This window comes from Pelophylax lessonae, assembly GCF_965119305.1.
Source record: "Pelophylax lessonae genome assembly, chromosome: 2".
NCBI lineage: Eukaryota > Metazoa > Chordata > Amphibia > Anura > Ranidae > Pelophylax > Pelophylax lessonae.
The window spans coordinates 268533890-268560396 of record NC_138769.1 but is presented as its reverse complement, the minus strand read 5'-3'; the positions used below and the strand labels follow the sequence as shown (position 1 = coordinate 268560396).

Sequence of the window (26507 nt, the reverse complement as noted above, 5' to 3'; positions counted from 1 at the left end):
GGGAAGAGTCAATTTTAGCCAGTCTGTCTAGAGAGAAGTATGCCCTATGGACAATTTACACCTGTGTGAGACGGTCGGCCGCCCTAAGGGAGACCAAGGTGCAGCCCTCCAGAGCGTCGCTCCATTCCTCATCGTCTATGTTCCCTACGTCAGCCATCCAAGCGTCTCGAAGGCCATAGGCCAGACGAGAGGCAACGCCCGAAATGAGAGTGTCATAGAAAACAGTGATGAGTTTGCTCGACTCCTGGCCCCCCACTATCTCCAGAATATCCGGGGAAGGGAGGGAAGGGATACCCGCGGGAAACTGAGCCGGAAGGGCATGCCGCAGCTGTATATAACGGAATTGCATAGTGAGGGGTAGAGAGAACTCAGCGCGCAATTGCACAAATGATTTATTCACGCCATCGCGAAGCACATGGGATAAGTAGTAAATACCCCGATCCATCCACGCACTGGGGTCAGTAATCTGCAAGTAATCTGCCAGTTCTGGCAGATGCCTGTTATACCATAAAGGGGTAGAAACATGCATGGCCGGGCTATCAGTTTTAGCGAGCGCGACCTCCCAAACCTTCCTGAAATGGGCCGAAGTGCTACAGCGCAACGAGGGGCCGGGGAGGCCCGACGCTCCGCGCATAATGTCGCAGAGCGGGTGAGGAGAGCGGGTACCCAGTCTATGGTATGCCAAAGAGAGGTACCTCTCCCGGTCCAGATTATTCACGTGGTAAATGTGGGAGAGTTGGGCTGCGAGGTAATACGCACTGAAATCAGGAACCGCCAGGCCCCACAAAGGTACCAAAGCGCTCAATAAGTGCAAGAGTGGTAGCCAGGGAGAGACCAGCATCAGCAAGGTACAAGACCATGTCATCTGCATATAGACCAACCTTATCGACATGCGCGCCAGAGAGGAGACCCTGAATGCCAGGATGTTCTCTAATGGCCATGGCCAAAGGCTCAACCGCAATGGCATACAGTAGCGGTGAGATCGGGCATCCCTGCCGCGTCCCCCTAGTAAGGGGGAAAGTCGGACACCCAGCCATTAGCCACCACTCGAGCACAGGGGTTCTGATAAAGAAGTGTAAGCCATTTAATAAAGCGTGGTCCAAAACCGAACAGTGCCATAAATACCGCCACTCGCCAGAGTCGAAGGCCTTAGCTGCATCAAGAGTGACTAGCACCCTAGTACCTACTATATGAGAGGCCTGGATATTCATAAACGACGCGTGTTGCAAGCGGTATTCTTAGTGGGCATGAAGCCGGTCTGACCCGGGTGAACAAGGGACAGAATAACCTTGTTAAGGCGAATGGCCAGTATTTTAGCTAGAACCTTTACATCACACTGCAAAAGGGATATAGGGCGGTATGATTCGGGGTAATGAGGGTCCTTGCCGGGTTTGGGGATGAGGACAATAAGGGCCTCACACATGGAGGGGGGTATAGCGTCCGCTTCAAACATCGCGTTGTACAATTCCAGGAGTCTAGGGGCCAGGGAGTCCGCGTATTGGAGATAAAATTCAACTGGGAGCCCATCAGAGCAAATGCAGATAAGGCCTTTGTAACATCGTCGAGCGTCAATGTGGCATCAAGCATAGAAACCTGCTCCTCTGTCAGTGCAGGGAAGGGGAGGGGGTCAAGGAGGTCTTCTAAATCCTCATCGTCCTACTGAACCCTAGTCGTGTAAATGTCCTTGAAATATCTAGCAAATTCCCCCGCAACTGCCATGGGATCGGACGGATCACCCTGGGAGACGCGATGAAGGGTAATGACTACGGGGGTCTATCATTCATGTGGACCAAGTACGCCAATAATTTGCCCGTCCGCTCCCCCTTTTCATACGCCCTCTGTTTACAGAAAAACAACTTGCGATGAGCCCGTTCGCGACATAGCTGTTCCACAACCCTGGTTTGTAGTCTCAAGTGGGCCAGTGAATCAGGGGAACCAGTCTGGCATGACCCTTGAACGACTCCCCGCACAATAAGAGGACTGGCAGAGGGTGCATTCACAGTAAAAAAGTGTTCCCACTCATCCCCCAGGCCAGCCAGATCTGGGACCACCGTGAACCAAAACGTGTTCAACCGCTACCCCCTAGGGGGTGGACGGTGTAAACGGGGTTATTTCGATCCAGTACGGAGCATGATCTGACAGTAGTCAGGGCCCAAATCCAGCAGACCAGAGGCGGGGAACTAACACCTGCGAAACCCATATAGCATCAATACGTGGAGTGAGTGGCAAAGTAACAGGAGTATGCACGTTTTGAGGGGAACAAGCAGCGCCATGAGTCCAGTAGACCAAAACCTTGTAGTAAACGACAAAATCGAGTGTCACGGGGGGGAGAGGGCGGGGTAGGCACGGGTCCCTGGCGGTCAAGCCCGGGATCGGACACCATATTAAATTCGCCCATCCAGATAGCAGGGACGGAAGGGAAACAAGACATAAAGTGAAGGCCCTCCACCAGCAGTGAGGCCACATATGGGGGGGGGGGGGGGACATACCAGGCAAGAAGTAACAATGCACGCCCACCCACCGTACAATGAATAAAGACATACCTGCCCTGGGGATCAGTAAGCACCTCCTACGGTACAAAGGGCACAGACATAGAGATAAGAAGTGTGACCCCTCTCGAGTACGAGGAATGCGTGGCATGGTATGTCCAGCCCACCCAAGGGCGGCAAAGAGCACGACAGAGTTGACCCTTAGCATGCGTCTCCACCAATGCCACTACATCCGCTCAACTGTCCTTGAGATAGGAAAAGATCACAGCGCGTTTAATGCTGTCATGGAGACCACTCACGTTCCACATGATCACTTTTAGGGTGGCCATAGAAGGGGGGGCTAATCGGGGCAGACAAAATCAAAGAGGTGATCCCCGGGACAGGCAGGCCCACCCAGCACACAGAACAGCACATGTAGCACATTATGCAGCACCAAAGTAAAGACATATATGTAAGCTCCACATTCATATTAGACCAAAAAATGAAACATACAACAACCCACAAAACCCACATAACTCTCCCAGCTCCACATAAACCCCAACACATGGGAGTATACAACCCAGAACTGCGACACTGTAGTGTCAAACAAACATGGCTCAGCCCACAGGACTGCAACATGGGGGCTAGTGCAAGAATCACCCCCCACAGACTAGGGGCAGTCCGAAGCGCGAGTCCTGGGGCAGCAGAGCAACTGGGGCGAACATGCGCTGAAGTGCGGTCCCCACAGAGGGGCCCAAACATGAGCAGGTGGAGAAAGTTCAGTAGCAGCGTGAGCCAAGAACAGTCCCAGCAGTAAAGTTCAGAAGAAAGGGGCCCATCCAGCCCTAGAGGGATAGGAGAAATCCACAGGATCAAGGCACAAAAATAAGGGGGGTGGAGAAATAACCCCAAAAGATACTCAAGTGCAGCACACATCAGGGTAGACTGTCCAACCAGGCAACAGCAGCTTCAGGGTCCTCGAAGAAGTGGATCCGGTCCTCTCCCACCACCCGCAGACGTGCAGGGTACAGCATAGAGCATTGAAGATTGCGCACCGGGAGGCGCCGTTTAATGTCCATAAACTTGCTGCGCTGTTTCTGTACCTTCGCGAAAAGTCTGGAAAAGCCATAACGTTAGTATTATTTAAGGGAATATTGCCTTTCTCCCTAGCAAGTCGAAGAACAGCATCACAATCCCTGAAGTTCAGAAGTTTAGCAATGAAGACTAGCGGGGGGGCTCCCGGGGGTGGTTTCTTGGCCGGCACCACAAAAGCATGGGAGAATTCTGCACGGCCATATGTGGTAATCAGAAGATCCTCCAGGAAAGTGGCGGGGTGAGACCCCTCTGCCCCCTCAGGTAAACCAATGAAGCGAAGGTTATTACGCCTGGAGCAGTTTTCCAGATCATCCTGTTTGTGCAGGAGCTGCTGGATGCCCCTGGAGGCCTGCTCCACAGCCGACTGGACAGGCAGCACAGCGTCGTCCACCAGGCCCACCCTATCCTCCACCTCGGTGATGCGGCCACAAAGTTTTTGCATATCCTGGCGAATGAGGGATATACCCACTTTCACCTCTTCCAGCTTGGAGGTGAGGAAGGTTTGGCAGGCAGAGATGGCCTCAAGGAGCTGGCTATGGCGGGCGTCAGCAGCGGGAGAGCCGCCGGAGGTGGACGGGTAGAAGCCATTTTGGGCCTGAGCGCAGCTCTCCATTTCGAAATTTATCAAGTTCTTGAGCCGCCTCAGAGGTTTTCTTCGGCGGAGACATACCGGATGAGTTAAGCGGGTCAGCGGCGTCCAGCAGTGGTAAGTTGAGATCGGTGGATGGGCACAGGAGATCGTTGCAGGATATCGGCCGGGAGAGAGCAGCTCACACGCGTCCGCTCACATCTAGCCTCAGGCCACACCCCCAGTCATCTTTTTAGAAGCCTGATCAGCTGATCAGTAGTTCAACCAGATCATGCAGCGAAGGATTACCGCCATCACAGAAACCCTGTCGGGCCAAGGGGGCCGCATCCAGGGATGCATCACATATATACTGTAACCCTTGGATCAACTGGTCTGCCAGCTCAGGAGGGTGTTGAGTCCTCTCCAGATCCTGGCGCAAAATCTTAGCCCATTCCATTCCATTCCATTCTGGTCTTAGAATTGAACCAGCCATGGTGAAGAGGTACCGGATCAGAGTCTCAGCTCTTTTGTCCACGGGGTCCTTAAAAGACAGGGAATTCTCCATCATCAAAAGTGTGGCCTTATTCAGCCTGGAAACCTAAGAATCCACTGTGGAACCGTTCGTTTCTTCAGAAGAGACTCCTCAAAGGGATATCTCCTGCTTAGATTTTCCAACCATGCGTTTCAGGGAACCCAACTGACTAGTGACAATCTCATCAAAATAGGCAGGAAAGGCAAACATCTTGGTCACCTTGGACGATTTGCGGGGGCCAAACTGCACTGGTGCCACCAACTCTGCCTCCACCAACTTCAAAGTTTCCCGAAATGACACAATTAGGGCCTCCACCAGCGCTTTTCCATGCACGGCGGAGGAGGAGGAGGACTCATCCTCACTATTAGAGTACTCAGCGTGCGTGGATGCAGACCCAGTGGGCTGATCTCGTCCACAGCGGCCAAATCCACCTCAGAATCTGAGGAAGCAGAAGATACAGGCGAAGGCGGAGGGGCGCTTTTTGCCAGGCCTCCTTTGCAGGGCCATATCTACTTTGGCTACTAGCGACTACAGGGCTGCCGTCATGGCAGACTGAGACCCACAGAGTCCCGCAGCTTCCAGTAGTGGATCGGGTGGTGAAACGCGCTCCATAGGCTCTGTGCCCACAAAGGGTTAAATGTAACCGCGCTGCTCAGCAAAGGAGACTTTTTTTATTTTTTAAAAACCCGACGGGCCCCTACCCCCTGAGCACCACAAAAATCAGCAAACCCGCAGCGCTGAATACAGCAGAGGAAGGATATATATACCCCCAGAGACTCGCTACCCCAGCTGGAGAGCACCAAAACGGTCTGCCACACTGCTGGAAAGAGTAAGAGGAAACCCTGACCTGACACTAGAGGCCCCCGCAGCCTCAGCACTGCATTAGACTACAGTAAAATGGCCACCATTTAAACTCTATGGGGAAACCAAAAACATGGCCACTGGACTACACAAAAATGGCTGCCGAAACCGGGAATACAGATTTCATGGCAAAATGACAGCACCACGCTGCACTACACCCAGGTACAGACACAACCTACAGGGGGCAGACAGCGGCATCACCCACCGCTCCTCCGGCCCAGCACCATGCAGCCCCCTTACCCAAATTCACCCATGCCCCCAAAAGGGGTCGGGGGGGGGGGCACGGGACAGATAACGGCACCTACTCAGGGGGGAACCCCACAAAGGAGAAGGGGGAAAAAATTAAAAAAATAAAATTAAAAATTAAAAAAAAAAAAAACAAGGGGGGAGCAAGGACATAGGAGGGGCCTACCATCCCCGGGGGGGGGAGGGGGGCTGCAACCACCCCAGCAATTCTGCTGGAAAGAAGGGGAACACTACTCACGATACCATGGTCACCAGGTGGGCACCACTCCCAGCAGACCACTGCACCATCTTGGAATGGGGGTGCTGCGGTCTGAAGTACGCTGCGACTCGTAACTGCTGTTGTGACCAGAGCTATGCGACCTCGTGAGGTGTTTCATTCGCCGGTCGGCCCCCTGTCCAGTGAGGCTATGTCGCAGCCAACCTAGCGCAGAGCTAATAGTTGGGTCGCGCTCGCAGACCAGACTGAGAAGACCGTAAGGATCTAGGATATCCAGTGCGTCGCCCAGTCTGGCTGTTGATTGTAGTTAACAAAAATAATAAAGAAAAAGTAAAAAGTTCAATTTAAATAGGAAAAAATGCCAGAACCACAGACCTCAGCAGACAGCCAGGTCCTTACTCCTGACTAGGCAGAAAAAAAACTGGAGTCCTACAGCAGAAAGTAATGGTATACCCTCTGGGACTGCCCCAGGGGCACCGTAACCAAAGGTTTCCACTTAGTCCTACTCCTGAAAGAGACAGCATAAAACCCACTGGTCTGAAGAATTGAAGCTGTATCTGTCAGTGAATGAAAGAGAAATATGGATTTTTGTTGACACAAGTATGTCCTTTATGAATGCTTAACACTTTCCCATTTATAGTTTTTAATACATAGGTATTTTTTACTTAATTTGTATGAATTTATGCACTTTACATTAATAGCACAACCTTTTTCTTTTTTTTTTTTTTTTTCATTAGTATTAAAAGCAGGAGGCAGTTTGTTTGTCAAAGGGCGAGAAAGCGTTACAATAATAAGTGTCTGCAGACAACAGTGAAACCTGGTGGAGGTTCCTTGCAAGTTTGGGGCTGCATTTATGCAAATGGAGTTGGAGATTTTGTCAGGATCAATGGTGTCCTCAATGCTTAGAAATACAGGCAGATACTTATCTGTCATGTCATACCATCAGAGGGTATGTGATTGGCTCCAAATGTATTCTGCAGCAGGACAATGACCCCAAACATACAGCCAATGTCAACAAGAACTATCTTCAGCGCAAGGACAAAACGTACTTCCCATTTTTTAATTGATTAAAAAAAAAAGAATTTTTGTAAGAACTTACCGTAAAATTATTTTCTCTGAGTCCTCTGACAGTCGCCGCCCACTCATACAGTCTTTACTACTGGGTATTGGTCTTATCCACAGGAGCAAGCTAGGCAGAAGATTGTGTTAGAAACATTCACAAAAACTTTGCATAGACACACCTACAGGGGGCTGTCCCTCTGGTCCTGCTAGCAGCATTCCCAATTCAGTTTGGTAGCAAGCAGTAGATAGTCTATGAACCCCAAAAGAGGGGTGGGGGGGGCGGCGACTGTCAGAGGACTCAGAGAAAAGAATTTTACGGTAAGTTCTTACAAAAATTCTATTTTCTCTTATGTCCTCTGACAGTCGCCGCCCACTCATACAGTCTTCACTACTGGGATGTCCCAAAGCAGTGTGGGGAGGGGTGGGAAACGTAACCGTCAAAAGGCAACGCAGCACCCAGGTCAGAGAAACGAACCTTATCTGAACCAGAAAGATAAAAGACTGGGTAACAGGAAAGCTCAACAAGAGCGAACAAACCCAGGAAAGCAAAATAACCAAGGGATAAAAAACCCCAACAGGAGGGAACAGGCGAAAAAACGCCATGTCTCCCCTAAGGCACTGCCGCACTCAGAAGTTTGCGGCCAAAGGAGGCATCTGCCGATGCCAAAACATCAAGTTTGTAAAATTTTGTAAAGGTGTGCATGGACGACCAGGTCGCCGCTTTGCACACCTGGGGCACAAACGCCTGATGGCGGAAAGCCCAAGACATACTCACCGCTCTAGTAGAGTGCGCCGTGAAAGGGAAGAGTGGAACCCGTTCCCTAAGCGAATAAGCCTGTACAATCGTCTGTCTGATCCATTTAGAAATGGTTGCCGCAGACGCAGCCATACCCTTCCGAGGTCCCTCAGGAAGGACAAAAAGAGAATCTGACTTTCTGAAGGATTCAGTAGACAACAGGTACATCCTGATCGCCCGGACTACATCCAAGGAATGCAAGGCAAACTCTGTAGGATGCTTAGGATTCGCACACAGCGAAGGCAAGACGATGTCCTTGTTGAGATGAAAATCGGACACCACCTTTGGAAGGAAAGATTGATGAGGTCGCAAGACCACCTTATCCCTATGAACAACGAGGTAGGGGGAGCGGCAAGACAGGGCCGCCAACTCTGACACTCTGCGAGCAGATGTGATCGCCACCAGAAAGGCAACCTTCCGTGACAGCGCAGGCAGAGGAATCTCCCGGATGTTCTCAAATGGAGGACGTTGCAAAACGGACAGAAACAAGTTCAAGTCCCAAGGAGGCAAGGGTGCCCTCCTATGGGGAGCCAGATGACGCATCCCTTGAATAAAGGTGCAGATCAAGTAACTTAACGCCAACGGGCGCTGGAAAAGAATGGCCAGCGCAGATAACTGACCCTTAATAGTGGTCAGCGCAAGATGCTGGTCCACACCAGATTGCAGGAAGGCTAACACCCTCGCCACCGAAAAGGAGCTAAAATGGAAACCCTGCGATTCACACCAGGTAAAATAAGCCTTCCAGGTACGATAATAAAATCTTACCAGAAAAGGCCGTCCTAGCCTTGAGTAGGGTAGGAATGTTCGCCGACGAGAGACCCCGATCTCTCAAGACCTGGCTTTCAACAGCCACACCGTTAAAGCCAGTGATTGTAAAGCAGGATGGAAGATCGGCCCCTGAGACAGCAGATCGTCTCGTAATGGGAACCGCCAGGTAGGCTTGACGACCAGTTGCATGATGTCCGCGTACCAAGACTGGCGCGGCCAGTCCGGGCCCACTAGAATCACCAACCTCGGTTCCAAGACCAACCTGCGATGGAACCTGGACAACAACTGAATTGGGGGGGGGAAGGCATAAATCAGGCGATACCGATTCCAAGGCACTACCAACGCGTCTGAGGCGTCTGCCAGAGGGTCGCGTGTTCTTGCCACGAACCTTCCCACCTTGTTGTTTAGACGAGACGCTAACAGATCCACGTACAGGGATCCCCATCGCACACACAGCATCTGAAACACCTCCGGTTGTAGGGACCATTCCCCCTGGTCCAGGGTCTGACGGCTCAGATAGTCGGCCTGCCAGTTCTCCACACCTGGAATGTGAACTGCCGAAATCGCCGAGACCTGCGTCTCGGCCGAGGACAGAATAATCGGCCACTTCCTTGGCCGCCCGGACACTCCTGGTGCCCCCTTGGTGATTTATTTAAGCCACCGCAGTTGTGTTGTCCGTCTGCACACGCACAGGGCGGCCCCGAAGATGATCCGACCAACAGAGCAAACATAGGATCCGACCAACAGAGCAAACATAGTCTGATCGCTCGCAGTTCCAAGACATCGGTAGGGAGGATTCCTCCTCCGACCAAGTGCCCTGGGCAGACAAATTGCCCAGAACGCCACCCCAGCCCGACAGGCTGGCGTCCGTGGTGACCACCGTCCATAACCACGGCCGGAAGGATTTCTCTTCCGTTAGAGCCGGAGACAGAAGCCACCACAGAAGATCCGTTCTGACTTGGTGGCTCAAAGAGATCCTCCTTTCCAAGGAATGAGGACGTCTGTCCCACCTGGCCAGAATCTCCACTTGCAGAGATCGTGTGTGGAACTGTGCAAACGGTATCTCCTCGAAGGCTGACACCGTCAATCCCAGGGACCGCATGCAGGTCCTGAGCGATGAGGACTCGTTGTCCCTGAGGGACCTGACCTCGTTCTGCAGAGTCTGGAGTTTGTCCTCCGGCAGGAAGATTTTTGCCTGGGCGGAGTCCAGAACCATCCCCAGGTAAGGGAGGCGAATAGAGGAGACAATGTCGACATTTGAAAATTGATGGTCCACCCGAACTCCTGGAGAATCTGAACCGTGGTTGACAGGTCGTGCAACAGAGTGGCACTGGAACTTAACCTTAACAGGAGATCGTCCAGATACCCAAGGATTGCAATCCCCTGCTCCCGCAACAGGGCCAGGACAGGAGCCAACACTTTGGTAAACACCCTTGGAGCCGAAGCGAGACCGAAAGGCAACGCCATGAACTGATAGTGCTCCTCCACTAACTACAGGGGCCTCGTCCAAGGCCGCGTCACACAGGTATAAAACAGCCTGAATAATTTGGTCCACCATCTCCAGAGTAGCAGGAGGGGCGGAATCAGCCACAAGGGTGCGTCTTAGCACCTTAGTCCACTCCACCACAGCCTGAGAGACCATTACTGAGGCGAACACGGGTTTCATCAAGGAACCTGCCACCAGAGACTCCACCCGCCTATCCGCTGGGTCCTTAACTACCTCAATACTGGGCACTTAAACCCCCTTCCTTCCCAGACCAATTTTCAGCTTTTAGCGCTGTTGCAATTTGAATGACAATTTCGCGGTCATGCAACACTGTACCTAAACCAAATTTGTGTAATTTTTTCCCCACAAATAGAGCTTTCTTTTGGTGGTATTTGATCACCTTCAGGTTTTTTCTTTTTTGGTGCACAAATAAAAAAAAGACTGAAAATTTTGAGAAAAAAAAAAAGTTTTTTTGTTTAGGTTATAAAATTTTGTGAATAGATAAGTTTTTTCCTGCACTGATGAGCACTGATGATGCCGCACTGACAGGAACTGATGAGGAGACACTGATGGGGTGGCACTGATGGGGTGGCACTGATATGCAGCACTGATGGGCACTGATAGGTAGCACTGATATGCAGCACTGATATGTGGCACTGATAGATAGCACTGATATGCAGCATTGGTGGGCACTGATAGGCAGCGCTGATGGGCACTGATAGGCAGCACTGATGGGCACTGATTGGCGGCACTGATGGGCACTGATAGGTGGCACTGTTGGGCGGCAATAATCGGATCGGCACTGATGGGGGGCACTGATCGGCACTGATGGGCACTGATAGGCGGCACTGGTGGGCAGTAATGGGCACTGGTGGGTGGCACTGATAGATGGCAATAACGGCACTGGTGGGCAGCACTGATAGATGGCATTGGTGGGCAACACTGATAGGGAGGGCACTGGGGGGCTCTCTGAGCCCTGCTTGCCATCCCTGGTGGCCATGGTGGGCATCCCTGGTGGTCATGGGTGGGCATCCCTGGTGGCTTAGTGGCACCCCTCCCCCCCCCCAAGGCTGCACTGGTAATCAATCATCTGATTACCAGCACAGACCCCCCCTGTGATCAGTGAGTAATTAGAAATACTCACTGATCACCCCAGCAGCAGCACCGATCCTCTTCTCTTCTCCTCACTGACAGGATCTGTCAGGAGGAGAAGAGATCGAAGCCGTTACAACGGCTCTATTTACATTACATGACGGCTGTGATTGGACACAGACGTCATGTGATCAGGAGGGCCAATCACAGGGCCCTCCTGCCAAATGATGTTGCTCTGTGTCCGAGGGACACAGGCACATCGAGATCGCGCCGCTGCGCGTGCCCGCGGTGGCGCGATCTCTCTCCTTCTGAAGGACGTTCCGGAACGTCCATTCAGAAGGACGAGACTCCCACCCGGCCGTATATTTACAATGGCCCGGGTGGGAGGTAGTTAAACACCGGAGAATCCTCCACGGGCATCAGAGTGGCTTTATTTAACCTGGACACCGTGTGGTCCACCTTAGGGGCCACAGTCCAGCACAAATCCACCGGAGACGCAAAGGGATAGCGGTACTGAAACCGCTTAGGCACCAAAAAATTGCGATTTAAATTGCGCCATTGTTCGTTCACTGTTTCGTGAAACTCAGCGGGACAGGGAAACACCTGAACCGACTTCTGGGTTTTGCGGGTCCCAAAGGAAGACCGCTTACCCGGCAGGTGGGGCTCATCTTCTAAATGTAGCATGTCTTTAACAGATTAAATGGCGCTGACCCTTTAGATCGGCTATAGCGGCGGTTCCCACCGCAATGCACCGCAATGAGTGACTAGCCTGTGCTACTAAGCACTTAAAGATAACTGCCAGCAGAGATATAAACCAGAAAAAATAGCAAAAAAGCCCCCAGAAGTGTGTCTAAACTGTACCCATGCTGCCAGCTCGATCTGTGTGCTTGGAAAGAGGAAATGATGTCACGCCACTAGAGGCCGAACAAAGGTCTGAGCCACAAGAAAATGGTTGCCAATGTAAGTCTATGGGGGAGGCTCCGAGAAAATGGCCGCCGAGCACATGAGGAAGCACATTGCCCACACTAAAGATGGCGCCTGAAAGGGCGCCAAGGCATTACAGAAAATGGCTGCTGCCCTCACAATGAGGCCAAACAGCCTGCCCATACCTGAAATGGCGGCCCTGCGGTTTTACACCGATGCGGCCCCCACAAACATGTCTGTACCCCCAAAACGTTGCACAAGCATCACAAGGGACTCAGGGACCCCGCAACCCCCCCACGCCACGGCAGAACTGCTATAGCGCCCCCGCAGGGACCATGATGGGACACACTGGAAACATACTGACAGACATGAGGGGGATAACACAGACTCCACATAGACTGCCATCCCCATAACAGAGGCCCCACATACACCCCCGACAGAAAATGCCATAGACAGAGGGGTAGCATGGTACTCACCAGTCCACCGAAAACATGGGTACCGCTCTGTGACAGGAAGCCTCCCACTCTGGGTGGGGGTGCCGTCAGCCGAACAGGACGCTAGCAACACGCGGCGTACTGAAGTTGAGACATCCCAGCGATGTAGCCACTTCGCAGACTTTGTCCCTGAGGACAGGGACAGGTCGTTTGCGAGGCCTGGGCATACGCATAGCCTGCTAAAGCTCAATGGCAGGCTGGGATTCCGTAAGGCTCTAGGACAACCAGTGCAATTCCCAGCTCCGCAAACGCTGTAGTCTTCCGAAGTCTGACTAACTAAGCGCAGGAACAAATAAAAAGCTAGAAGTGTAAAGAAAAATCACTTTGCAGAAATAAAAATTAAGAAGAAGAAGAAAAGGCTGAGACTGCAGCCCCAGCCAAGGGAAGCCTGCCTACTCCTAACTAGGCAAAGACAAACTGAATTGGGAATGCTGCTAGCAGGGGGGTATTGAAACAGAGGGACAGCCCCCTGTAGGTGTGTCTATGCAAAGTTTTTGTGAATGTTTCTTACAAAATCTTCTGCCTAGCTTACTTCTGTGGATAAGACCAATACCCAGTAGTGAAGACTGTATGAGTGGGCAGCGACTGTCAGAGGACGTAAGAGAAAATAAACTATTAACACTTTTTCTGAAAGCATTTTTAGTTTACTAAATTTTTTCACACCTGCCTAAAATGTTTGCAGTAGTGTATATCACCTTTACCTGTAGACAATGTTTGAGTAATGATCTAATGTTTGCCTGTTTAAATATATTTAAAAAGAGTCACACAGTTTCATGGGCTGTACCTATTTTTTCACATGACTATGTTCAATAAACATAACTTATATTTTCATCACAAAAGACATTGGTCTGGAATTCTTCAGTTACCAGGGTGGCCCTTGTTAGTATGTCGAGCATGCATAGATGTTTGTGCTTTAATAGAACCTTAACTTAATACATGGTATTGTTTTTAAGTACATGAAAATTTTGCAAATCAAGAGCTAAAATACACAGATACTAGTGACTAGTAACTGACCTAGAAGTGATAGGGTTTTGGACCTGCGATGCCTCCCCCATTACATGTACCCAAGAATCTTGCTCTTCTCGATTTTCTGCACTAAAGTAATAAGTGCGGATGCCAGCGTGCTCTGCCTGTCGAGACATTTGGGCTTTGTTATGGAGAGACTCATCCCCTACCCAGCACACTGTTACCTGTGGGGATATCAGAGGTAGTAATTAATATTAAATCATGCAGAAAACACATATATTCTATGATTCCCAAACAAACCCTCGATCTGAGTTTTACATTAAATGCAGCAATTTTTAATTTGACTGCATTAAATATTTTTGACTCTCCCATTGTGTGTCAGTAAGCTAAAGCGATTTTCTGCATTACTAAGAAATATTTTAATTGGCCTGTGCAAAGTATATTTACAAAGCTAGCAAAAGCAGCACAGCAGAAAATATTACAGTAACAGTCATGGGAAGTGGTGGATGTTTATGCATGTTGCACTTTATTTTACAACCACCAAATACTTAGCAATGCCAATGATATTTACTTACACATACATACACACACTCTCATCTTTATCTATATGCACACATGCATATACATACATGTATATACACATACTGTGTGTCTATATACATACTGCAGAATTTTTGTTAAAGTTAACATGCAACTAAATTCTTGCAAATGCCTGTTCTGCTTGCCACATAAGTCACTGAAGATCTGTGATAAAAGAGGCTGATTTTCAGGATGTTCTTATTTGCATCAGTAAAGTAGGCATGCAATGTAAGGTACGATGGGACACTGCTAGCTGCCTGCTATATAAACTAGATACTTTTTTCTTCAAATATATACAGGTTTAAATTTAGGTGCATCTATAGCCACTTTTTTTTTTTTTTTTTTTTTACCGTTGGATAGAGTAGGAAAGGATCCCTCTGTATTTATGACAGTTTTAGTAAACGACCAACGATCTTGACCATCATACAAAGAATGCATCAACTATCAAAACTGATCTAATGTATATAAATATATTTATATTTAGCAATAATTGTGCAAATTCATTATTACTTTGTTATAAGCTTAGACTAGAATAAATAGTTTAGGGCTGACTGCTTATATATATGACTAGATTCACTATTTTTCTGTACATACAACTCTATATTTAAAGTGATTCTAAACTTCCATTTTTAAGGTTATACTTGACTGCTCTGTACAATGGCTTTGCAAAGAGCAGCCCCAAACATCCTCTTCCGAAGGCCCCCTGCTGGCGTGCCTGGCTTCTCTTCCCTTCTGGATGCCCGCCATAGCAAGCCGCTTGCTATAGGGACACTCAGCTATGTCCTCACTGGATTTGACTGACAATGGCTCCCACTGCTGCCTCCATATTCAGGGAGGACAGCTAGAACAGCTCAGGACTCAGGTAAGTATTTAGGGGGTGCTAGGGGAGGGGAGGGAGCTGATCACAGGTGGATTTTTACCTTAACCACTTTTCGCCCGCCCTATAGGCAAATAACGGCGGGAAGGTGGTTACATTATCCTGACCAGACGTCATATGACGGCTGCAGGATAATGCGCCCTGATCGGTGATGCGGCGTGTTACTCTAACACGCAGCATCTCGATCCCAGTAAAGAGCCTACTGACGTAGGCTCTTTACCATGTGACCAGCTGTGTCCAATCACAGCTGGTCACATAGTAAATAGGAAGTGCCGTTGATCGACTTTCCTCAGTTCGCGCATGACAGGCACGAGAAGAGGAGAGCCGATCTGCGGCTCTCCTGACAGGGGGGTCTGCACTGGTAATCAGAGTATTGCTTACCAGTGCAGACCCTTGGGGGGGGGGGGGTGCCACTAGAACCACCAGGGATGCCCACCCATGACCCCAGGGATGCCCACCCATGACCCCAGGGATGCTAACAATGGCCACCAGGGTTGGCAATAAGGGCTCAGGGAGCCTGCCAGTGCCCTCCCAATCAGTGCTGCCCACCAGTGCCCTCCCCATTAGTGCCCATCATTGCCATCTATCAGTGCCACCCACCAGTGCCCATTATTGCTCACCAGTGCCGCCTATCAGTGCTGCCTGTCAGTGCCCATCAGTGCTGCATATCAGTGCCACATATCAGTGCCCATCAGTGCTGCATATCAGTGCTGCCTATCAGTGCCACCCCATCAGTGCCTGTCAGTGCGGCCTCATCAGTGCTCATCAATGCAGGAAAAAAACGTATCTATTTACAACATTTTATAACAAACAAAAAAGACTTATTTTTTTTTTTCAAACTTTTCAGTCTTTTTTTTATTTGTTTAGCAAAAAAGAAAAAACCTTGCAGTGATTAAATACCACCAAAAGAAAGCTCTATTTGTGGGAAAAAAATGACATAAATTTGGTTTAGGTACAGTGTTGCATGACCGCGCAATTATCATTCAAAATGCAACAGCGCTAAAAGCTATAAATTGGCCAGGGCAGGGAGGGGGTGAAAGTGCCCAGTATTGAAGTGGTTAAGAATGCATTAGGGAAAAAAAAAAAAAAACCCTCTGCTTTTACAACCACTTTAACGCTCTGTACACTTTTTTTTTTCTTCTCCATACAACCTGTGAATCAATCAGCCTTTGCAGCTGATGGCTGTAGCTCTCAATGAACAACCAGGGCACTGATGAGCACTGATAGGTGCCCTAGGTAGTTTACAGAGATTCCTGTCATTTAGTAACTACCTGTCCATATTGGACATACAGGCAGACAGCTACACTGACAATCTGGAGGAGCCTGGCATTACACCCACAATCTTCTGATCGTGGGTGCAATGCTTCACAGGCTCCTAAAAAATATAGAAAATATCAGCTTACAGTGGCTTCAAAAGGTTTGCTTGACACTCTAAAGAGGTCCAACCTACCATGGCCTCAAAGTATGTTCAAACCACTGCAGGCTAGGCTGGGCTGAAGATCTAAATGGATAGTGTAAAACCCTCATGGACAAATCTAATGATACTCTAATAAAGAAATTGGCCGTACGCCTCTGAATAGAGCCAGGACACAACTTCCTATGAGCCAGAAGCTGTGAATCTGATCAACTCAAATAGTATTGGCTGAGTTCAGTTTGCAGGTAAAAAAAATGTGCATTTACTATTTTTTGTTTTAGAAGCCTGGAACGCATTGCGCCCGCAATCAGCAAATCGCTGATGTCATGCAGGTCTCCTGCAGACTGTCAGTGTAAGCGGTCTGCCTGTACATCGTACACTGACAGGAAGAACCAATGAACTACCACAACGCTCAACAATGCCATGATAGTTCACTGAGAACTACAAACCTGCAGCCACAAAGGCTGTCTGTAGTTGTAGTCTATTCATTCACAGAACGCTGTGAATGAATGAAACAGCAGTGTTTACTTTAGATTGTGGCAGCAAGCAGGAGGAGAAGATCCCCCCCGCTCGCTGCCAAATTGAGGGTGTGGGGACCTGCACATTTGTACCATGTTACACCCTAAATTTGGCTGCACCATGTTACAAAATGGAAAACTTAGGTCCTGACACAAGCTTTGCTTAAAGCGTTATTAAAAAATACAAACCAAAAATTTTACAAATTGCAGCTTACCAATCTTTAGATGTTGTGGCTGCATTCGTTATCTTTTTTAGGCTTTCACCTGGTGATTTGGGTAGTAACACACTTCCTTGCCTTTGGGTGCTTACACTCTGGATGAAACAGTAACAGAGATGCCTTTGGACAGCAGCCTTTTTAGTTTGGGAGGAGGGAATTTTTAGATACACTAAAAGATTTATATACACTAACAAAATGTGGCCAAAATCCAGCCACTTTTTAGGCAGTCAATGCAATGGTCCACAAAAGCGGACCATTGTAAGCACCCATCAGTGTTAAATGGTTTGCCTCAACCCTCCAACTCCTACATCTACTTCCATGCCATGCATAAATTGTGTATCCAGAATAAAAAACATGGTATGGTATGGTGGTGGTATACTGTCTAAGTATTCTATCTTACTACTATGTTTGTTATGCCAGGAATAAACCATTCTTCCAGTTTGGTCCCATGCAGTCCTCCACTGATGCTCTCTGCTTATACCGGTCCTTTTGGTGGACTGGTTTGATTTTGGATTTGTAGTGTATACATAGGACATGAAATTTTATGCATGTGTGTTCAATTATTAAATGACTATATGCAATACATTTCAAACAAAACCAAAGAAAAAGAAAATTCCCAGCTCAACTTACCAACCAGCCGGCAATCAACCAAATTATCCTAACAGTATACGTTAAAAACAGGGGTTTAGTTTGCACACATTTGCAAATATATGTGTAAGCTGCAGAACCACTTCATGGCACCCCAGTATTATCTGTAGTCCTAACGCTATACATTTTTGAGATCCTACACAGTGGAAGCACATGCATTATTATGGATAAATATAGGGCAGGTGAGTCTAGAGGGAGCCCACCCCTCAAAGGCACAGGGGCGCACTGGACACCCAGCATAAAGCACAATGGCAGCAAAGGTGTCCAGTGACTCCCCTCACCCGTATTTCAACAGTACAAATAAATTGCCACCACCTCACCTATAACTGGCTTTTGTAGCAAGGGGCACATGGAAGGGCAACTGAGGTTTTTCATCTTAAGGCCTCATGCACACAGGGCATTCCAAAAATGAGCTGCAGAGCAACGGTTAATGCCAGGAAAAAGCAGCTGTAAAAACGTGCTTTTAGTAGCTTTTTCCATTGGCGTTAATGCACGTTTAGCCATGTTAGTTTTTAGCAGCGTTTTTCTGCCTCTATTCAAAATCAATGGTTGCCTATGAGCCTTCTTTGATATGGCTTTCAGCCCATTGATTTGAATAGAAGTCGCATCAAAGTCAGAGCAGGATGATCAGACTTGAGGTGTGACATGCACTCTGAGGATCTTGAGGGGGAACTCCACGCCAAAATGGGAAAACAAAATGGCGTGGGGGTCCCCCCAAGGCCCTTTGGGGGGAGGTCACCCCCAAAATCCATACCAGACCCTTATCTAAGCATGCAGTCTGGCAAGTCAGGAAAGGGGAGGGGACGAGCAAACGGCCCCACCCCCTCCTGGACCATACCAGGCCACACACCCTCAACATGGGAGGGTGGGTGCTTTGGAGCAGGGGAGGGCTCTGCACCCCACCCCAAAGCACCTTGTCCCTATGTTGATTAGGACAAGGGCCTCTTCCTGACAACCCTGGACGGTGGTTGTGGGGGTCTGCGGGCAAAGGGCTTATTGGAATCTGGATGCCCCCTGTAACAAGGGGCCCCCCCAGATCCTGGACCCCTCCCTATGTGAATAAGTATGGCGTATATTGAACCCCTACACATTCATCCAAAAAAGGCAGCGTAGTGTAAATAATGGCAAGAGACGGTTTTGAGAAGTTCTTTATTAAAAATCTTCCTCCGATCTTCTCCTTCCGGTCCTCCTCCGACGTCTCCCGTGATTATGCCGGCTCCGATCTTTGCAGCTTCTTCTATAGGAATGGGGGCGTGGCCATCCGATGACGTCACCTGGAGACCCTGCCCCCTTGTGGCATAATCTGATGGCGCATAGCGACACAAGGGGACGGGGTCACGGGGTGACGTCACCAGGTGGCCGCGCCCCCATGGCTATATTAGAAGCTGCAAAGAGAGGAGCCGGCATAATAATCACGGGAGACATTGTCGGAGGAGGACCGGAGGGAGAAAGAAAACCAGAGGGAGAAGATCAGAGGAAGATTTTTAATTAAGGACTTCTCAAAACCATCTCTTGTCATTATTTACACTACACTACCTTTTTTTGGGGTGAAAAGTTAGGGGTACAATGTACCCCATACTCATTCACACAGGGGGGGTCCGGGATCTGGGGGGGGGCCCCTTGTTACAGGGGGTGTCCAGATTTCGATAAACCCTTGGTATTGTTCTGATCCACAGCCACATTGGGCACTAAAAGCACATCTTTATGTCAATTTGTGATAGCTGTAGCTCACTGTGGGGAAATGCACACAATGTCTGACCTGGTTCAGCTCTTACTAGCCCAACAAATGGTGCTCATCTCTACTTTTGGTCACTCACGCTACTTGGGTCCTGGTGAAAAAATGGTCACTCACGCTGATGTCCAGTAACCTCCTTCAGAGCCTCAGCCCTAGGACAAAGTCCCCTGATTGTCCATCAATATGGCATGCCTACCTTCATCCCCCTATCCTGGGTTGAGAGTGACAACCTGAACCCATCCAGTAATAAAACTTCAAAAAAGAATTGCTCTGGCACCATTCAGAAACAACCCATGACTTCCTGGGGTGGGGGGGGGAGCCTAGAGGGTACCTGGGCCAAAGTGTAGGTCAGTGATGGCGAACCTTGGCACCCCAGATGTTTTGGAACTACATTTCCCATAATGCTCATGCACTCTTCAGTGTAGTTGAGCATCATGAGAAATGTAGTTCCAAAACATCTGGGGTGCCAAGGGTTGCCATTACTGTCACTGGTGAAGGTAATTTTAGCATGCACTGAGATGGAGCCCCCCACCTTGTGTTGCCCCGGTAGGCACTGAGCATCTTCTCAGTTCAAAGTGTATACACTAGGCTAATCTGCGAGCGGAGAAGAACAGCAGAGAATGCAGTTCTTATCATGCATGTAACCTATAATTATTTACTACTGTTGTTGTTTTCATCCTTTTTGCCACATTTCAGGCTTTAAACATAAAGATATAAAACTGTAATTTTTTTTGAAGAATCAACAAGTGGGACACAATCATGAAGTGGAACGAAATTTATTGATTATTTCGAACTTTTTTAACAAATAAAACACTGAAAAATTGGGCGTGAAAAATTATTCAGCCCCCTTAAGTTAATACATTGTAGCGCCACTTTTTGCTGCGATTACAGCTGTAAGTCGCTTGGGGTATGTCTCTATCAGTTTTGCACATCGAGAGACTAAAATTTTTGCCCATTCCTCCTTGCAAAACAGCTCGAGCTCAGTGAAGTTGGATGGAGAGCGTTTTCAGTTCTTTCCACAGATTCTCGATTGGATTCAGGTCTGGACTTTGACTTGGCCATTCTAACACCTGGATATGTTTATTTGTGAACCATTCCATTGTAGATTTTGCTTTATGTTTTGGATCATTGTCTTGCTGGAAGACAAATCTCTGTCCCAGTCTCAGATCTTTTGCAGACTCCATCAGGTTTTCTTCAATAATGGTCCTGTATTTGGCTCCATCCATCTTCCCATCAATTTTAACCATCTTCCCTGTCCCTGCTGAAGAAAAGCAGGCCCAAACCATGATGCTGCCGCCACCATGTTTGACAGTGGGGATGGTGTGTGATGAGCTGTGTTGCTTTTACGCCAAACATAACGTTTTGCATTGTTGCCAAAAAGTTCGATTTTGGTTTCATCTGAACAGAGCACCTTCTTCCACATGTTTGGTGTGTCTCCCAGGTGGCTTGTGGCAAACTTTAAACAACACTTTTTATGGATATCTTTAAGAAATGGCTTTCTTCTTGTCACTCTTCCATAAAGGCCAGATTTGTGCAGTATATGACTGATTGTTGTCCTATGGACAGAGTCTCCCACCTCAGCTGTAGATCTCTGCAGTTCATCCAGAGTGATCATGGGCCTCTTGGCTGCATCTCTGATCAGTCTTCTCCTTGTATGAGCTGAAAGTTTAGAGGGATGGCCAGGTCTTCGTAGATTTGCAGTGGTCCAATACTCCTACCATTTCAATATTATCGCTTGCACAGTGCTCCTTGGGATGTTTAAAGCTTGGGAAATCTTTTTGTATCCAAATCCGGCTTTAAACTTCTCCACAACAGTATCTCGGACCTGCCTGGTGTGTTCTTTGTTCTTCATGATGCTCTCTGCCCTTTAAACGGACCTCTGAGACTATCACAGTGCAGGTGCATTTATACGGAGACTTGATTACACACAGGTGGATTCTATTTATCATCACTAGTCATTTAGGTCAACATTGGATCATTCAGAGATCCTCACTGAACTTCTGGGGAGAGTTTGCTGCACTGAAAGTAAAAGGGGCTGAATAATTTTGCACGCCCAATTTTTCAGTTTTTTATTTGTTAAAAAAAGTTTGAAATATGCAATAAATTTCGTTCCACTTCATGATTATGTCCCACTTGTTATTCATTCTTCAAAAAAATTACAGTTTTATATCTTTATATTTGAAGCCTGAAATGTGGCAAAAGGTTGAAAAGTTCAACGGGGCAGAATACTTTTGCAATGCACTGTATGTGCCTAACTACATGCAGAATAACTGTACAAAGCATTGCAGCACTATTGTACAACAAATAAAGTACAAAAGACCTCTTTAGGGTAATGATATCCAAAACAAGTCCATAAAGTGTGAAGTACAAACATCCTTCATATGCAAAAATACGAGAGAAAGTCGCTCACCAAAACTAAAATGGCTCTTTAACTTAGATTAACTGAAGGTACATGTGTGGGTCTACAAAATGGGCCTGCTATTAATGATTAAGTACTTGTGTCTCTTTCTCCACCATAAAGTGAAAAGTTCAAAAGAAAAAACTCATAGTGCAGTATATCATCCAAATTTTGTTAGAAGTGGAAAGAAAAGAAACACCTGTCATGATGGCAAACAAAAGACTCAGTGCTTTACTTCATCTCCCCCACTTGCAGTGCAAACTCACCAGACAGATTATAAGAATGAGCCTGTAGTGGGGGCGTGGCCTGCGCATGAGGCTGTGAGGACGCACGCTGCCGGAGCTCCTCCGCGATACCCGCCAACTTGCCTAGCCAGCCAGCACTTACCTGACGCCGCCAAACCGCTCACCCACCATGGGGAAGCGAACCGGACGGACCCAGCCACAAAAGAAGCCGTCCTCTGGTTCCATAAAGCGTTACCTAACGGCGGAAGCCGAGGAATCATTAGACGCCGGTGAACCAGACCGCTCGCCTGGCGGTGTAAGCTCCGCCCCCCTTCGGAGCCCGCCAGCTCGCCACAGATCCCCTGCCTCCTCCTGCTGCTTCGACGGGACGGATGTCTCGCCGAGCCGGTCTGCGTTGGCTGCGCTAGTGAGCGGTCTCCCCACCAAGGCTGATTTGGCTTCCATGCTCAGAGGTCTGGAGAAATCGATTAAAAAGGAAGTTTCCTCGGTCCGGTCGGACCTGAACCACGTGCTCACCCGGGTGGAAGACTCTGAGCACAGACTTGATTTGCACGCTGCAGCTATCCAAGAACTCCAAGCCACTTCCAAACGCCTGGCTCTAGCTCACAGGATGGCCCTATACAAGCTGGAGGACCAGGAGAACTGGAGCAGGCGTAATAACATACGGATTCGCGGCCTGCCTGAAGCCACTAAGGACTCTGACTTGCTCCCTACGGTACGTGGCATTTTTAACAAGCTGCTCGGTCTTCCCATTGATAATCCTATGCGGATTGATAGAGTCCACAGGGCTTTTCACCCCCGCAATCTACAAACGGACACCCCCAGAGATGTCATCTGCAGGGTCCACCATTATCCTGAAAAGGAGCTTATTATGCTCAGAGCGCAGGAAGCGCAATCTTTGGACTTTGACGGGGTGTCTCTCTCCCTCTATCCTGATCTGGCTAGGGAGACCTTGGAGCGCCGCAGGGCACTCAAGCCTCTCACTGAAAAGCTGCGAGCTGCCTCCATCCCGTACCGCTGGGGCTTCCCATCCTGCTTAATTGCCTCCAGAGATGGCCGTTCTGCGACTCTGCGATTTCCGGAAGATCTGGAGAAGTTCTGCTTGGTTCTCAACATAACCCCGCCTGACCTCCCCGGTTGGCAATATGAAGCTCTCCCGGCCCTATCTTCTTTTGTGGATTTCGCCTGGCAGAGGATCTCTAAACCACAGAAATCTCCCTCTGATCCCCGCCCCTCCCACAAGTCTACCTGAACACTTGCGACTACACCTCTGCACTCCCTCTGGCTGGGGTTTTTGTCCCCACTCTGAGCTTTCTGTGATGCCCTACAAGTTCTGAGTTGTTCTCACCCTGTTAAGTCTTTTGGGGCGACCTGATTATCCCTTACCGTTTCCGGATTAGGCTCATCTGGTTTATTCACGGCGTTCAATGCTGACCTGCTGGTTTTTGATTTTTGACTTTTGATTTTCTTTGATGTTAGTGACATATGTTTGGTTTTCTGGCGGGGTCTCGCGGAGGGGCTCCGTGCCTTACCTCTATGGGTCTGGCTTGGACTCTCCTCCTGCTGACCACCCCCCCCCAATCCCTGAGCGGTGTTCGGCTCTTCTTCGCCTGCGTTTCCTCCCGGGTTGCTGGTCTCGCGGGTGGGGGATTCCGTTCTCCCGCTCATTGGTGAGTGTTTGCTCACCGACATGTTGCCGCTAAGGCGGCTCTCCACTTCTGTTCTCTTCTTTCTTCCTCCCCCTGTCCTTTCTCTCTGGCTCTTCCTTGTTTTCCTATCTCCCTCCTGTCCCCTCTCCCTGGTGTTCACTAGCTTGTGTGAAGATGTTGGCACCTGCCCGATGTGATCCCCATGGCGTCTGTAACCTGTGTATCCTATGTGAGAGGTCTCCATACCCCTGCTAAGCGTCACTGCCTATTTAGGGAATTGGATGCATTGAAAGGGGAAGTGGTGTTTCTTCAGGAGACTCACATTACCCACACCTCTAATCTTAAGCTGGCCACCCCTACCTACCCTATCTGGTACTATGGTCTCTCGGACATCCGTAACTCCAAAGGTGTCGCCATTGGGTTTCGCAGGGGGTCGTCCTTCAAACTCACATACATGGTAGCTGATGACTGTGGGCGGTATTCGTTCTTGAAGGGCACTCTGGGCGGCACTGTATGTTCTTTCGCTAATATCTATGCTCCTAACCAAGACCAAGTGTCCTTTTTGACGTCCACCCTGCGCAGGTTCCACGACTTTGCAGCCGGTATATGGGTGGTGGCAGGTGATTTCAATGTCCCCATGGACCCTTTGCTGGACACCTCTTCCGGTAAGTCCTACATCGCACACAAACGGTTAAATTTTCTGCGTACACAATTTCACGAACTTCAATTAATAGATGTTTGGCGTGCTATGCACCCTTCAGACAGGGATTACTCATATTTCTCTAAAACCCACACCTCCTACTCGAGACTTGACTACTTCTTGGTGGACCACTTCCACCTCGAACTAGTTGACTCTTCCACCATTGCCTCATCCTCCATCTCAGACCACTCTCCCATCTGCCTAGTCCTGAAGATTCCCTCCCTCCCTCACAAAAGATCCACATGGAAGCTAAACGATTCCCTAATCCTTGATCCCTCGGACAAACAGAACATAGGCGAAGAACTTGTCAGATTTTTTATTGACAACTCCTCGTCCGACGTCAGTCCTGCTGTATGTTGGGAGGCCCATAAGGCCTATATCAGGGGTAAGCTCATAGAACTGGGAGTGAGGAGGAAGAAAGAGCGCTCCTTGCGCCAAAGAGCTCTCATTGCTGAAATTCAGGTCCTTGAGCGCTCTCATAAGGCTTCCCTCGCTGCCTCCATGCTACATCTACTCACTCAGAAACGGGAGGAACTTAAGGCCCTATTTCATGCGCAAAACAAAGCTATTTACCGTAAGGTCTCCCAAAGGGTGTACGAATGGGGGGATAAACCCAGTCGACATCTGGCACGTTCCTTGCAACAACAAAAAGCAGCTTCTTTTATCCCTAAGATCAAGCGACACGACGATTCCCTGGCGCATGACTCCACTTCAATTGCGGCCGAATTTCATAAGTTCTACCAAAACCTTTACACCGTCCCTAAGGCTATCCTGGACCCTGAAGTGCGTAGATCACTTATGTTCGAATACCTGGCGAGTGCCAACCTCCCATCCATCCCCCTAGACAAATTGGACTCCTTGGAAGCTGATGTTTCGGTGGACGAACTTCAATCTGCCCTCATCTCCATGCCTGCGGGCAAGGCCCCAGGCCCCGACGGCTTCTCAGCCTCCTACTTTAAACAATACTCTGACATTCTCCTTCCCCATTTGGCCTCCTACGTTAACTCCATTTCGGACGACTCGGCCCTGCGCTCGGAGACTCTGCACGCATACGTCACTGTGATCCCGAAAGAGGGTAAGGATCCTTCCTTATGTCCCAGTTACCGCCCCATTTCCCTGCTAAACATCGACGCCAAACTATACGCCAAGGTAATTGCTAATAGACTATTTCCTCTTCTCCCCGCCTGTATTGCCAACAGCCAAACTGGCTTTGTTCCTGGACGTGAGGCCAGGGATAATGTGTCCCGTACCATTTCCCTCTTGTCCTTTGTCCGGCGGCGCTCCCAGCCCACCCTGTCGAACGCCTTTTCGGCATCCGTGGAGAGAAACAGGGTGGGCTGGGAGCGACTGGGAGTTCCTGATGGCCACACTTCAGGCGTTTGGCCTGGGCCCCCGCCTGCTCCGATTGATCAGTGCCCTTTACAAATCCCCTACTGCCCAGATTAGAGTTAACGGTATCCTTAGTGATCCCTTCAAGCTTTCTAACGGTACCAGGCAAAGGTGCCCGCTTTCCCCTATACTCTTCGCCATGTCCTTGGAACCCTTCCTTGCCAGAATCCAAGCAAACCCATCCATCCACGGCATTACAGTCGGGTCCATGATACATAAATATGCCGCTTATGCGGACGATGTCCTCTTCTATGTCCAACAACCCCTGATATCCCTTCCCAATCTCCTTTCCGAATTTGATAGATACGGCACCTTGTCCAATTTCAAAATTAACCTTGCGAAGTCGGAAATTTTAAACGTTACCATCTCTCCGGCCGTGGTTTCTACCATTCGTCCGTCTTTCCCTTTCATATGGCAACCTCACTCCCTTAAATATTTAGGGGTTTACATCACCGCCCATGTAGACGATTTAGCTCGGGTTAATTACATCCCCTTACTCAACTCAATTAGAGTTAACCTCACAAATTGGCAACATCTAGCCACTTCTTGGATAGGTAGGGTG

The 26507-nt window shown here is 49.0% G+C and overlaps 1 protein-coding gene across 2 annotated transcripts in view; it reads right to left on the bottom strand.

Moving 5' to 3' along the window:
- PLEKHA6 (pleckstrin homology domain containing A6) overlaps nucleotides 1-26507 on the bottom strand; it is a 949845-nt gene that overhangs the window by 767902 nt on the left and 155436 nt on the right. For both annotated transcript variants that reach the window (XR_014224910.1, XM_082245107.1), the window contains exon 6: nucleotides 13624-13799. Coding sequence is in view for 1 of the 2 variants with exons in the window: in XM_082245107.1 (XP_082101233.1) it covers nucleotides 13624-13799 (176 nt within the window). In the remaining variant the exon portion in view is untranslated. The remainder of the gene's footprint in view (nucleotides 1-13623; nucleotides 13800-26507) is intronic.